Source organism: Pinus tabuliformis, chromosome 9 (genome assembly GCF_031772625.1).
Source record: "Pinus tabuliformis cultivar Carrire ecotype Pingquan chromosome 9, CPIR1, whole genome shotgun sequence".
NCBI classification, from domain to species: domain Eukaryota; kingdom Viridiplantae; phylum Streptophyta; class Pinopsida; order Pinales; family Pinaceae; genus Pinus; species Pinus tabuliformis.
In genome coordinates, this window is record NC_142307.1 from 24268436 (window position 1) to 24283659 (window position 15224).

General features: G+C 41.9%; 1 protein-coding gene across 1 annotated transcript in view; it reads right to left on the bottom strand.

Annotated features, from left to right (window-relative positions):
• The window catches only part of LOC149146921 (uncharacterized), a 52882-nt gene extending 38649 nt beyond the window's left edge, over positions 1-14233 (bottom strand). The window contains exon 1 of the mRNA XM_089441662.1: positions 13829-14233. Within this exon, the coding sequence (XP_089297788.1) occupies positions 13829-14233 (405 nt within the window). The remainder of the gene's footprint in view (positions 1-13828) is intronic.
• Positions 14234-15224: the final 991 nt, after the last annotated feature.

Sequence of the window (15224 nt, forward strand, 5' to 3'; positions counted from 1 at the left end):
CGAAACGACAAACACCCGGCAATCTTTTTTAAGTTAAAACGGTCGAAAAAAGAGCTTTAAAGGCGACCGCCTCTCATTCCTTTTAACGAGTCAAGAGGGGACTCGGCCTTTTCATCTTAAACAGTCGGAAAAGAGCTGAAAGCAGACCTCCATTTTTATTCTCTTTAACGAGTCAAAAAGGGAAAAATACTCGGCAATCTTTTCATATTTTACGAGTCAGAAAAGAGCTTAAAGGCGACTCGTCCTAGAGGAACGAGTGGTATAAAGGGTAGCAACTGGTTCCGGCAATGGTGGAACTGCTCAAAACATGTAATGGTCAAGAGGCTGGCTAACAAAACCACTCATCGCTGCGGTTCCTCAGGAAAGGAAAAACAACCAAGTGAGAGCATATGATCGGCCAAAGAGATGGTAGCAATGGAATGAAACAACCAAGGCTTATCTAACAGAATTCAGCGGAGAAAAATGGCAATCACGAGATGTAAATCGGGTATGGGTTCATTTTTACACAAGCTTGAACCGTGGAGAACTTTGCTTGGATTCGGTTTCATGTTTACACAAGCTTGAAACAAAAAACTATGCTTGTTATAAGTTCGCATGCCCCCAGCATAATAATGAAAATTGAGGTAAATCCCCTCTACGGATAGAGGCGATCCCTACTAGCCCAGCAAGGGTCTAGCAACAATCAAACAATGCTGCTATGCATGTTCCTAATTACAATTAAACAAGAGGTAAAGAGCACCTACTTGGATTCCAGCGCTGTCGTTTGACGAAGAGATGTTGCCTTCGCTCCTTCGTTTTGGCTGATCACGATCCTCCGCGATCTCCGCGAATAGATACTTGCACACACGAAGAGGAAACAAATGCAAGCGTGAAATCTAGTAAAAGCAACCATACATCGGTCAGAAAAGATGTAATTCACATTTAACCATTGCAAGTACAAATGAGAATGGAACAATAATAACAGTCATCTATTATTAATCAGAATAGAGAAGAGTACAACCAAATGTTCTGACATCGGTAACCTTCTCAGGAGGGGCCAGTCAGCATGTATCTCAAGCATTCACCTTTGAGGATGATTCTCCCAAGACAAACAACTCTCTCTCACACACAAGCAACACAAAACAACCTTCCCTAAGCAATCAATCACTTCCACACCTAGCACACCAAATACCTATAGTAGCAGCAATCTGAGCACTATAAGCTCTATACAATCCAAGCTATGTCTAACTAGCTGCTCATGGTAATGGTGGAAGTATATGTAGGAGAAGGAGCCTCCTAAAAGGGTGGAAGGATGAGCTTATCTCCAAGGGAAGTAGTTGCAAAGGGTCGAACATACATGCCATAGAAGGGAGTCGACATTCACAAAGCTAACAACCAAGCCTGGAGTTATCTGGAAGGCTGGTTGTTTGAACAAAATCGCCCAAACTGGATCAGCGCGGATTATGAGGTAACTGACGCGATGTCGCCGCGTCTACATAACTAGGAAAGTCATGTCAGCGCGGAAGAACACGGGAAAGGCGCGCTGGCGACCAGCGCGGAAAAGTGATGTCCTTCCGAGCTGGCAGCGCGCGGAATACACTATGGAGCGCCAGTCATCGCGGGTATTTTGCGAACAGACGCGCTGATGAATAAAACTTTAGGAAAATGGGTTTTTGGGCCAGTTCAGAAGGCATGAAGCTTAGTGATTGGCACAGCAGGGTGACTGACAGGAAGGCAGTGACAAATTACTGTGTAACAGATGCCCCCTAAAGCATGAAGACCGAGAGAGTGGGAGGGGTGAAATGCTTTACAACACACGCCGAACTGGAACACCACCAGGAAGGACCGAAAAATATCTGATAATCAAGTACATGCAGTCTAGGCATGGGCGCAGCCATCCAAAAAGACATGCGAAAAGGTCTGTTGGAATGGACGCAGCCACCCAGCTAAAGAGACCATAATAATGATAAGGGATGGTCGCAGCCATCCAAAACGACTCAGGTATGGGCGCAGCCATCCATCAATGAGTCATGTAATGATCATCCACAAAATCGCAACCTGGACCATAACAGACAGGGATCCAGGGTCTTGCGCTCCGTCCCGACCCGAACAAAGTACAAGTCCAAGCATGTGAATACACGAGTTGAAGTCGAACATGCATGAACATCGTCTGATTACCAGCCAATGATGAGAACTGTTAACAGACGCGAGAGGTACCACCAATAATGACAATGGTCCTCAAGGTACTATAGGTACAATCCGCGGCGTGTGAATCAATGAGCTGGTGTCGAACACCAACGGAATCATTCGATCGGAGGCCAATGATGTAAACCTCGCGTCGAACACGAAGAACCTGCCATTGAGGCATGCAGGCTCTAAGGCACCTGAAGGGAGTCTCTAAGTCACCTTCCCGGATAATGAGCTGAAGTCGACAGGAAGTGACCTTGATCGAAGGTGGGCCATAATGTTTCCCACATCATCGACGCGAGACAGAGGAAAAATGATTTGTGTGAGATAGCAGATGAGGTTGTATTATTGCAGAGGTCAACTTCTCTTGAACATATCGACGGCACTGTAGCGGGTTTGGCAGTATTTGACATCAAATGAGCAAAGGGTATAGTGATGATGGCAATGAGCAGATGAGAGGTCGAATAGGATAACCCAAACCCACGGAGGCCAGTGAAAAACAAGATGAGATGGTCCCACCCAGATACGAAGCAGAAGAGTGCCATGTTCAAGAGCGACATACTGCCGACACGACTAGGATTACAGTTCCATTTTCCCCACCATTTCTGGTGGGTACCCCGGTTATTTTTGGATGACAAGCTTGATGGGGATAGCATATGCTTGAAGAATGCCATTTCGACAATATCCGATGTCATCAAGTGTTTTAACGAGCCTGACAAAGGAAAAACTCGGCGTCTTTTCTTGTTTAGAGAGTCTGAAAAGACAGCAGAAAAGAAAACTCCAAGGGGGTCCTTTTTCATACAGTTGTGTCTCTCGAGCCCGAAAAAGTATAAAACAATGCCCGAAAGAACCGCCCGACCATTACGATCGAGGAGTACTTTTCGTAAATAGTAACTTCGACCTGAAAAAGTAAAAAAGCGGTCAGAGGTACGTCGTTTTGGAGCCAATAACGAGTGCAAAACGACAAACACCCGGCAATCTTTTTTAAGTTAAAACGGTCGAAAAAAGAGCTTTAAAGGCGACCGCCTCTCATTCCTTTTAACGAGTCAAGAGGGGACTCGGCCTTTTCATCTTAAACAGTCGGAAAAGAGCTGAAAGCAGACCTCCATTTTTATTCTCTTTAACGAGTCAAAAAGGGAAAAATACTCGGCAATCTTTTCATATTTTACGAGTCAGAAAAGAGCTTAAAGGCGACTCGTCCTAGAGGAACGAGTGGTATAAAGGGTAGCAACTGGTTCCGGCAATGGTGGAACTGCTCAAAACATGTAATGGTCAAGAGGCTGGCTAACAAAACCACTCATCGCTGCGGTTCCTCAGGAAAGGAAAAACAACCAAGTGAGAGCATATGATCGGCCAAAGAGATGGTAGCAATGGAATGAAACAACCAAGGCTTATCTAACAGAATTCAGCGGAGAAAAATGGCAATCACGAGATGTAAATCAGGTATGGGTTCATTTTTACACAAGCTTGAACCGTGGAGAACTTTGCTTGGATTCGGTTTCATGTTTACACAATCTTGAAATGAAAAACTATGCTTGTTATAAGTTCGCATGCCCCCAACATAATAATGCAAATCGAGGTACATGCCCCCCAAGCTTCATTGCATTCGACAAAGTGGATGGAATGAAGGTTCACTTTCGAGATCTTGGAAAGACTCGACTGGGATTTTACGAGATCTTAATCAAAGACTCGATCTGAAAAGGGAGTTGTTTCATTTTTTTAATGAGGTTGACACAGTAAAAGAACTATCCTCATAACCCTTGTTTCATGTTTTAACGAGCTTGACACAAGATCAGGAACTATGCTCGACCAAGCCTAGTTTCATTTTTTAAGGAGCTTGACACCGGAAAGGAACTATGCTCCGACCAAACCCAGTTTCATTTTTTAAGGAGCTTGACATAGGAAAAGAACTATGCTCCATCCAGACTTCATCATAATGAACGGGAAGTGGAGGCCCCCAAGAAAGTGGCTCCGGAGGGAAGGCCGACATCTTGGAAATCAGGACCTAATGCCCCCAGGACACTATGCACGATGGTGTCATCACTGGGTACGGGCACGGGGTAGGTGGCCACGTAGTTGATTTGCGGCGAGGCAGATGCAACTTGTGGATGAAAGCTAGGAGGGAAGGATGAGTGCGCCGGAGGGGCTTGTGGACGAACGAACGATAATTGATCGAACGTCATGATTCTTCCATCGTGTGGAAAACAAACCACACGGAAAAGTGAAGAAACAAGGGCTCCCATGGCATACACATAATCACGACCAAGGAGAAGACTGAAGTCTAAAGAACCTTGGGTAACCGAGACGTCTATATAGATGGTCTTGCCTCCCAAAGTAATAGGAAACTTCAGGAGGATCCCTAATGGCTGACTCGTTCCTCCATCAAACGCGGTGAGATGCGGTGCGATAGGTACAAGCGATGGGGAACCCAAAGCTCGCCAAGTAGTAACGGGCATGAGACTAACCGATGTTCCTTCGTCTAACACAGTGCCGGGCAGCGCCTTATTGCAAGCATAGGCGGTGACCCAGAAAGGCACGTGGGATGGAAGGTGAGGGGCAGTCAAACGACTCCAATCAAAGGAGATGACCGAACGACTTGGTGGGGGAACCATATGGTTGCCCCCCTGCTCACAAGGAAACGAATCAGGATTCTCCGGAGAGATTGAGGTGGAAAAACCATTATCAAGCTCAGGAGAATTTGATGAGACGAGAAGAACATGAGAATTTTTCTCTTCCGAAACAGAGTGGTCGACAGGAAATGGACTCGAGTTGACACTCTTTCCGACCAATGGTTGGTCTGGAACAGGCTGGACATAGCCGGGTTCGGGAAGAGGGGCCTGGACAAGAGAAGAATGTGAATCAATCTCATTGTCGGGAGGCGGATGATCTGCAGCTGCAGAGAGACGTTGATATCCAACGGGGAGTTGGGGTGAAGGAGCTGGGAGACTTTCCAAAACAGTGGAGGCTTTATCCATGAGTGGACAAAGGTGAAGGGGATGATTGCCTTCACAAAGTCTACAGGGAATTCGAATCTTCCCTTTTCCCTTGCCATTCCCAACTGATGAGGGAGCATCGTCGTGAGCCTCAGAGGACGATGAGGGGTGGGCCAGGTCACGAGACCATATTTCTAGTACCCTGGGAATGCCAGGACAATCGCGAAGAAGATGGTCTTCCTTGCATAATCGACAAGGAAACTTAACCTTCCGCGGAGGAGCAGAAGGTGACCCGACTTCAGGTGTACTGGAGTGGATAGCTGGACTTGAGAGGGGGATTGTGTGTGTAGGCTCTCCCTGAGGGGACTTCTTCTTCTTGGTCTTCCTCTTCTTCTTCTTAGCCACCTGGTTACTCACATCGAGAATTTCACCAGGCGAAGTACAAGAGGACGACGTAGAAGTAGGCGTCGAGGGGGAGAGATCCACCTTAGAATCAACATGATTTCGTTCAGGTGGAGGGACTGATGGACTAACAGCCGATACGGTAGGGACCAAAGAGGTTGAAAACAACCACACAGGCAACCCGACAGTTAACCCTGGTAGGGACAACGTCGCCATATACGGAGCACCAACATTCCCAAGAGGAGGGAATTGTCCTGGATTCCCATCAGATGGGGAACCTGGGTTAGTGAATCTCGGAAAGGTTGCCATAGCAAACGAAAACGAAACCTACTCAAGCTATCGCACACGAGATCTAATCAGGTGATGTTATCGTGGCCGAATTAATTTTAAGACACAAGAACCAAACTTGACCTTTTCATGTTTCAGGAGTCGAGAAAAGGACGAAAAGATGACTCCAGTCGCCTTCGAATGTTTAATGAGCACGAAGTGACAAGACGCTCACAGACACCTTTTCATTTAGGGAGTCCGAAAAGGATCAAAAGTGACTGCTCTGGAGATTCTAGGTAAAAGGTGTGCCAGACTTTTCGCAAAACCACAGAATACTTTTTAGGGTATGGGTGGTCAATCTTCGTGAATGCTGTGTTCACTGCATTGCGAATCGTAAGGCGGCAGACTTGGCTTCCTATGGATAAAGGATAAAATCCTAGTGGGGTCTCCCTATATACACGACGGTATGTGGGAGCGCAGTCCGTGTTAGACCACTATCGAGTCACAGAAGGAGGAATCACCCAACCTAATGTGAAACAACAGTGACTATGTTTAAAGACGCCGGAACACGTCTCTAACCTAGACCTCTAGATGCTTGCGTTTAGTTCCAATGCATTTTTAGATTCATTCGGTTCATTTTATAGTTGATCTTGAGATTAAGTTTCGATTTCAGGCTCTATCGTATGTTCTCTCACAATTACCTAGATGCCAACTACATGCCAAAGAATTTCATTTTGTTCGATGAATTCTAGCTATGAGAGGGTAAAGAATTTTGATCAAACAAAACAAATACAAGCAAACAAGCAACCTAATGCAGCTAAAAGCAAGGAAAGGAAACTTTTTCTTTTGAAAATGCAAATCAACGAAATGTTCTTTTCCTTTTCAATTCTCAAAGCAAAGCTACTAGTTTGATTTTCTTCCAATGGCACAAAGCATCTAAATGAATTTGGAGGAACCGGAACACCAAGCAAATCACTTAATGAAAGCACACAAAGTTCCCAAAACATCCAACGAAGGCTTCCAAATCAAAAGGAAAACTAAGTTCCGCACGAGCTATGTGATCTAAGCTCGGCAAGACAAGCAAGGATTGCAAGCAAGGAGGAAGCGAATGTGAACTGATCGATCCAAACAATCGTAATCTATGCTTGGTAGTGAAGAAATCGAATCAACATAAAAAAGGTGGTTCAATAATCGACACTAAAAATCAACCAGCAACAAGCAGTGAAAAAGCCTCAAGCAAATCAATAAGAGGGTTGTGGATGAATGTTGAATAGACAAGTAACCCAAGCAAACGGTTTCTCGATGAAACTTCTAAAGGGCTAGGTCACATGGTCTAAAAACACAAGAGTCACTCGAATGAAATCAAAGAGAGAGCATCCCTTAACCAAAAAGCAATCAAAACAAGCTAATGAGGGACAAGAAACCACAGGGGATAAGAAAGATTGATGAATTCAGGAGATAAAGTTATAAAAACAACTTTTCAGGAGTCAGCGCAAGTTTTACACTAAAAACCCATGTCAGCACAACTTTTACACAGACCACCCGCGCTGTCAGCGCGACTTTTGCCCAAAAAACCGAGCTGATCTCAGAAAAACACAGTCGTGGCGGAATTAAGCTAGAAACCCAAGGTCAGCGCGGGTAGAAAGCTAGCAAGTGGCGCTGACATCGCGACTATACACGTCTTTTCCGCGCTGATCCGATTTTCCAGGATCGTCGAAACTGTTAGGTGTATTTACGCGATGAACAGGATGTTGCAAAAGGGTGAGCGCGATGTCAGCGCGACTGTTAAAATTAAATCCGCGATGGAGCTCAAAAATAGTGACAGGCAAATCAAAACTCCCAAATCAAAACAGCCAATCTTTCAATCAAACAGGGGCATCTCCCAGATCAACCCAGGAAACGCAAAAGACTGATAATTAATCCCCAATTTCAAAAAGAGAGCAATCAAATTCAAACACAAAGATGGACTCAAGAGACAAAAAGGCTGATCCCTAGCGGAGTCACCAAATTGTTGGAGAGGTAAATCCCCTCTACGGATAGAGGCGATCCCTACTAGCCCAGCAAGGGTCTAGCAACAATCAAACAATGCTGCTATGCATGTTCCTAATTACAATTAAACAAGAGGTAAAGAGCACCTACTTGGATTCCAGCGCTGTCGTTTGACGAAGAGATGTTGCCTTCGCTCCTTCGTTTTGGCTGATCACGATCCTCCGCGATCTCCGCGAATAGATACCTGCACACACGAAGAGGAAACAAACGCAAGCGTGAAATCTAGTAAAAGCAACCATACATCGGTCAGAAAAGATGTAATTCACATTTAACCATTGCAAGTACAAATGAGAATGGAACAATAATAACAGTCATCTATTATTAATCAGAATAGAGAAGAGTACAACCAAATGTTATGACGTCGGTAACCTTCTCAGGAGGGGCCAGTCAGCATGTATCTCAAGCATTCACCTTTGAGGATGATTCTCCCAAGACAAACAACTCTCTCTCACACACAAGCAACACAAAACAACCTTCCCTAAGCAATCAATCACTTCCACACCTAGCACACCAAATACCTATAGTAGCAGCAATCTGAGCACTATAAGCTCTATACAATCCAAGCTATGTCTAACTAGCTGCTCATGGTAATGGTGGAAGTATATGTAGGAGAAGGAGCCTCCTAAAAGGGTGGAAGGATGAGCTTATCTCCAAGGGAAGTAGTTGCAAAGGGTCGAACAGACATGCCATAGAAGGGAGTCGACATTCACAAAGCTAACAACCAAGCCTGGAGTTATCTGGAAGGCTGGTTGTTTGAACAAAATCGCCCAAACTGGATCAGCGCGGATTATGAGGTAACTGACGCGATGTCGCCGCGTCTACATAACTAGGAAAGTCATGTCAGCGCGGAAGAACACGGGAAAGGCGCGCTGGTGACCAGCGCGGAAAAGTGATGTCCTTCCAAGCTGGCAGCGCGCGGAATACACTATGGAGCGCCAGTCATCGCGGGTATTTTGCGAACAGATGCGCTGATGAATAAAACTTTAGGAAAATGGGTTTTTGGGCCAGTTCAGAAGGCATGAAGCTTAGTGATTGGCACAGCAGGGTGACTGACAGGAAGGCAGTGACAAATTACTGTGTAACACTCTTATTTGATGAGGTGGCCTCCAAGTCACTAACTGCCTTTAAGCTTTTTCCTCCTGAAATTTTGAAAAATAGGGTCCAGGCATACCTTTGAAGAAATCAATCCAAGCTAGATGTTCTAAAAATGAGAGAGGATATCTTAGTATATTAAGAACACAAACCTCCTCCATTTTACGAAACTTCATTTTTGATTATCCACAATATGCTCTGATACAAGGTGACTAAAACAATACATTGCGCAGTCAGAAAAAATAAGTTAAACTGAGAGTGAATCTCCCAATCCCTGATAGCTATGTGAAAAGTGATATAGGATTTTGTATATTGGCATATTAGGAACTAAAACCTCATCCAATTTCCCAATATTCATCTCTTTTTATCGACAATATTCTCTACAAAAAGGTGACTGAAACAGGAAATTTCTGGAAAATATGCCTTCAAAGATGCATTTACATCTCCCAAACCATAATCGATGTTAGAAAACTGAAAGAGGTTTTTGTACAAGAGGATGTTAGAAAAAAAACCGGTTTCAATATTTGAAAATATTTTCTCAGTTTTTTGTAACCATGTTTGAAAGTATTGTACTGTATAGGGAAACACATAGTTTACTTGGCCATGAAACAGACATATGACATGGAGGCGAGAGGTGAGATGGAGGTGAGGAATAATATGGAGGTACATGGTTGGCGAGAAGGTGATTAGGTAGGGATAGTGGTAAATAAGTGAGGGGGAAGCAGTTTCGGAGGGGGTAGGGAGCAGTTAGTGGTTTAGGCTAGGGGGTGCGAAATGTAGGACCTGGTGGGGAATACCGCCTTGTCGGACGCCCCCCCAGTGGTAAAGCTAGAATGGAGAGGGGAGGCTGAAAACAAATTTGCGTCGTCGATCTGAAAGGTAGGAGGATCCCTCGGCAGATAACTTCTGCTCTTTTAACCATAGGCGACAAATCTCCTTTTGTCGTGATCAATTTTACAATAAAATCAAAGCTATGGTACCAAGGCCTTATTACAATTGTAATCACATTTAAATGATGTGATAAAACTAATCTAAACACACTTAATTATTCTCTAATGCTGCTTTTCAACTTGCAAGCATATTTTTTATTTTCTCAAGGTTTTGACCTTTTTGGGAAATAATTTACAACATGGAATACTATTTACAACATCAAAAATATAATAATCATCAGCTAAACGATCCTATAAAATTATAGTACCCTAATAGCTGCCATCATTTTTCCTTTCGAGATAAACACAATGATCAGAGTGACATCTAGTATAACCTTGTTCATACATAAGCCTGTCAAATTTTAGATACCACTGCCTTGGAGCCTGTTTTAAGCCATACAAGCTCTTCTTCAACCTGCACACTAGTTTTTCCTTTCCTTTGACCTCATATCCTTATGGCTTCTACATATATATCTCTTCCTCCAAATCCCCATGGAGAAAGGTTTTCTTTACATCTAACTCCTCAAGATGCAAACCTTCAGCTACTACTAAACTTAAAATAGTTCTAATTGAAGTCATTTTAACAACAAGAGAAAATATCTCTTCAAAGTCTATACCCTTTTTATGTGAAAACCCCTTCACCACAAGTCTAGCTTCATACCTTTTTCTACCTCCATTCTTCCTTCAACTTGTAAACCGATTTATTCTGCAACATTGTTTTACCTACAGGAAACCTGACTAAGTCCCAAGTTGGGTTATGAGCTAAGGATTCCACCTCTTCTTTCATGGCTTGCTCCCACTTCTTCCTGGTTTCTAGCTGCACTCCTTCTTCATAACATTTTGGTTCACTAGAATCAATCAATAATACATAATATAATGAAGGAGAGTATTGTTCAGGGGGTCTAATTATCCTGGTAGATCTTATAGCACCACTTTTAGGTGTTTGAGGTGCTTGTTGTTGTTGTGGTTGTTTTTGTTGTTCTGGTTGTTGATCATTATGATTTTCAGGCACCTTCACTTTTTCTGTGATCTCATCAAGGACTGTGTATTCTCTGTTTTCTTTTCCTGTAGCTGGTCCTTGTACAAAACCTTTTCATTGAATATGACATCTCTGCTCCTAATGATTTTTTGTTTTTCATAATCATAAAAGTGATAACGAAAATCATTAACACCATATCCAATAAAGGTACATTTAATTGTTTTTTCCTCAATTTTTGTTCTATTTTCTTTATTAATGTAGATAAAGGCTTACAACGAAAAGTCTTTAAAAATGAGTGGTTTACCTTTTTACCTGTCCATGCCTCCTCTGGAATACCACCATCCAAGGAACTTGAAGACCCTCTGTTTTTTAGATAAACAAAATTATCTACAGCATCTGCCCAAAATTGTAAAGGCAATACTGCGTGAAATCTTATGCACCTTGCACGTTCCATGATTGTCCTGTTCATCCTTTCTAACACACTGTTTTCTTGTGGTTTTCCTGGAACTATCTTCTCTCTATGAATTCCATTCTTTGAACAGTACCTATCAAACTCTTTTCTACAATATTCAACTCCATTGTTTGATCTTAGACACTTCAACCTTTTTCTTGTCTCATTTTCAACCAAAGCTTTCGATTTCTTGAAAGTATCAAATACATCAGATTTATTTCGAATTTAATAAATCTAAGTTTTTCTGGTTGCATCATCAATAAAAGTAACATAATAATGAAATCCACCGAGAGATGATACCTGAGCAGGTCCCCATACATCTGTATGCAAAAGCTCTAATTTTTCACTCTTCTTTTCTTTCCCAACTCTGAGGAATCTAACTCTCTTCTGTTTTCCATAAACACAATTCTCACTGAATTCCAAATCAACATGCTTCATACCTGGCAACAAATTTCTTGAGTGAATAATCTGCATCCCCTTCTCACTCATGTGCCTGAGCCGATGATGCCACAATGTCATATATGCTCTTGTAGAGGTTAAAGCATTAACATAATTAGAAATACCATTACATAAATACAATGTACTGACCTTTTCTCCTTTTACTATTACCAGGGCTCCTTTACTAACCTTCTAGGTTTTATCTATAAAAGTAGTTACACAACCTTCACCTCCCAACTACCGTGTTGAAATTCGATTTTCTTCAGATCTAGAACATGCCTTACCTCATTCAACAACCATTGATTTCCGTTCTATTGTTTTATGAAAATTGTACCTATTCAAATGATTTTACAGGGTTTATCATCACCCAATCGAACCTATCCAAAATCTCCTTGAACATAATCATGAAAATGTTTCCTATCAGGTGTGGCATGGAGTGAGGCCCCTGAATCTACCACCCATGCATCAATAATATTTTCTAATGATAGAATCAAATAATCTTGCAACACATCACCTGTCACATTCACTTCATGATTGTTTTCTTGTTGTGCGTCTCCTTATTTTCCCTTCCAAGACTTGTATTATTTTTTCAGGTGTCCTTTATTCCCACATTTCCAGCACACTATCCTCGATCTAGACTTGGATATTCCTTTCCTTAACTTACTATGATATCCTATGCTCATTCCTCTTTCCATTTTTTCCCCTAGTCTCTGCAGTCAAAGAATTACCTGATGTCTCACCAGAGCTTTTGCGTCACATTTCCTCACTAAGGATTGCACTGACAACATCATCAAACTTTAAAGTACTAGATCCAAAGACATAGTTACTAATGGCTATAACTAAACCATTCCAAGTTTCTGGCAATGAGCATAGAAATAATAGAGCCCTAACTTCATCTCAAAAGTTACCCCTGTAGAACTTAACTGGCTGGTAACTGTATTGAATTCATTTAAATGATTAGCAATAGGTCCACCTTCTAACATCTTCATATTAAATAAATGCTTCATAAGAAATACCTTATTTGAGGTCGATGGCTTTTCATATAGTTTTTCCAATTCCAACATTAAACCCTTTGTTGTCGTTTCCTTTGAAATATTAAAGGCTACAAATGCCGCTAGGCACAACCGTATTGTTCCAAGTGCCTTTCTAGTGAGAATATCCCATTCTGTGTATATCATACTCATCAACTTCTTTGTCTTTCCTCTCAATGGTAGGTAGATATCTTTCTGATACAAGTAATCTTTCATCTACATCTTCCACAACTGGTAATTTTATCCATTAAATTTTTCAACCCTAAACCTACCATCTTCCGCAATTGCTCCCACTCAAACCAGGAACCCTTCTCTCATGCGAGTTTCTCAGCCAAATAGACCTTCGGCTCTGATACCAGTTGTTATAAAATTATATATTATAGAGAAATGGAACACATAGAATATATTGTAGAAATATAAACATAGAAAATGCATAAAACAAGAGAGACACAGATATACGTGGCTCACCCAATTTGGGCTACGTCCACAGAGAAAAAACCAGTCCTTGCTTTTATATTATCTAGAAAAATGAAGAGATACAACCTACAACATTTTCGTTGTAATTCCATCTTCGCTCTCACACATTATCCTCTCTCTTTCTGGCTCATAATACACATCTACATATCTGCAATAAAATTCCCTCATATATAGCGAGGGTTTGCCTTCTAGGGAAAAAAAAACCTAAATTAAACATAACTTATACCATCAAATTTCTGCCTAATGAACAACCCAGATTGACTATGAAATTACAACAATTTACCAGGACCCCCTTGGACCCCCCTGGCGGTGAGCATAAACGAGCGATGTTGCCCATTACAAACTGGGGTCCAATGCACAATACCTTTGAATAAAGAATATAATCAGGCTCCACACCCAACACTGCTACACTTATTGAAAAATTAGAATTTTGGCAGCACAGGGAGGTTTTCCCTTGTAATCTGAAGGTCCTAATTTGTGACAATGTTAACAAATGAATCCCTTGAAGCATGTTTATGATATAGCCAAATATGGTGCCCATTAACAAGCAATGGTGTCCTCGCACTGTCAATGGTAACCAAATTCACAGTCCCATTGTCAAAGACTACATTTACCTCATAGGGACCTAGCCATTTGGTGCACAGCTTACCCTTGAAGTCCTTGAATCTCAAATCATATAAGAGAGTCCAATCTCCTTTCTGAAATTTCTTCTTTTTGATAAACTTGTCATGCCACTTAGCTTTATGTTGCTCGATAATCTCTTTTTGTTGGATAGCAGCCAACCGCTTCTCCTCCAATTCATTGAGCTGGTTCAACCTTTGCTTTTGTGCTATAGTCATATCCAAATTTACGTGCAATGTTGTTCTCAATGTCTTGATTTCAAACTCTATAGGGAATAAGGGATTTTTACCATACATAACTTCATATGGTGAGAATCTCGTAGTATTCCTCCACATAGTTCTATATGCCCACAACACTTCTGGAAGTATATCAGCCCAATTCACTCGGTGACTAGCCATAGTATTAATAAGAATCCCCTCAATGAACTTGTTGGTGCTCTCCACTTGGCCACTTTCTTGTGGGTGATAAGGTGATGTGATCCTATGATGGATTTTACATTTTTCAACCAACTTTTGGATCAAGTGAGATGTAAATTGGGGCCCTCCACCTATCACTATCTACTTGGGTATCCCAAAACGGACAAAGATGTCTTCAAACAGGAAGTCTAAAACAGCCTGCTCTGTGGCTCTAGTTAGTGCTTTTGCCTCAACCCATTTTGTGACATAGTCAGTGCAGACCAAGATGTAGGACTTCTTTCTAGATGAAGGAATAATTGCTCCCACAAAATCCAAGGCCCATTTCTCAAATGGTTTTAAGACTATTTGAGGATGTAACGACATCTCATCTGATTGTAGCGGTTGGCCCATCCTCTGGTAGCTATCGTACCCTTTCACGAACTTCTTAGCATCCTGAAATATTGTTGGTCAATAATATCCTATCGAGAGGACTTTGTATCTTATCCGCTTATCTGCGAAGTGCCCTCCACAAGGTTCCTCGTGACAAGCCTTAAGGATGTCAAAGATCTCATCTTCCCTAACACAACATCTGATCTGAAAATATGGTCCAGTGTGATAGAGATTCCCCTCTATCTAGGAGTAAGTAGCACTCTGTTGTATGATTTTTCTCTTTTCCTTGGAGGATAAGTATTGTGGAAACTTTCCTGCAGCAAGATAATTGGCTATATCTGCATACCATGGTGAGTGAGTAGAAATAGCAAAGAGATACTCATCAAGAAAAGAATCCTCAATAGGAAGGAAATTGTCATCAATAGTTAACCTAGAAAGAAAATCAACGACTACATTATCTTTTCTAGGTTTATCTAAGATTGTGATATCAAACTCCTGTAACAGCAATAACCAGTGTGTAATTCTACCATTGGTAGTTGGTTTATTCATTAAAAAGCAAATGGTAAAGTAGTCAGTGTGTACAAATACTTGATACCTAGTAATA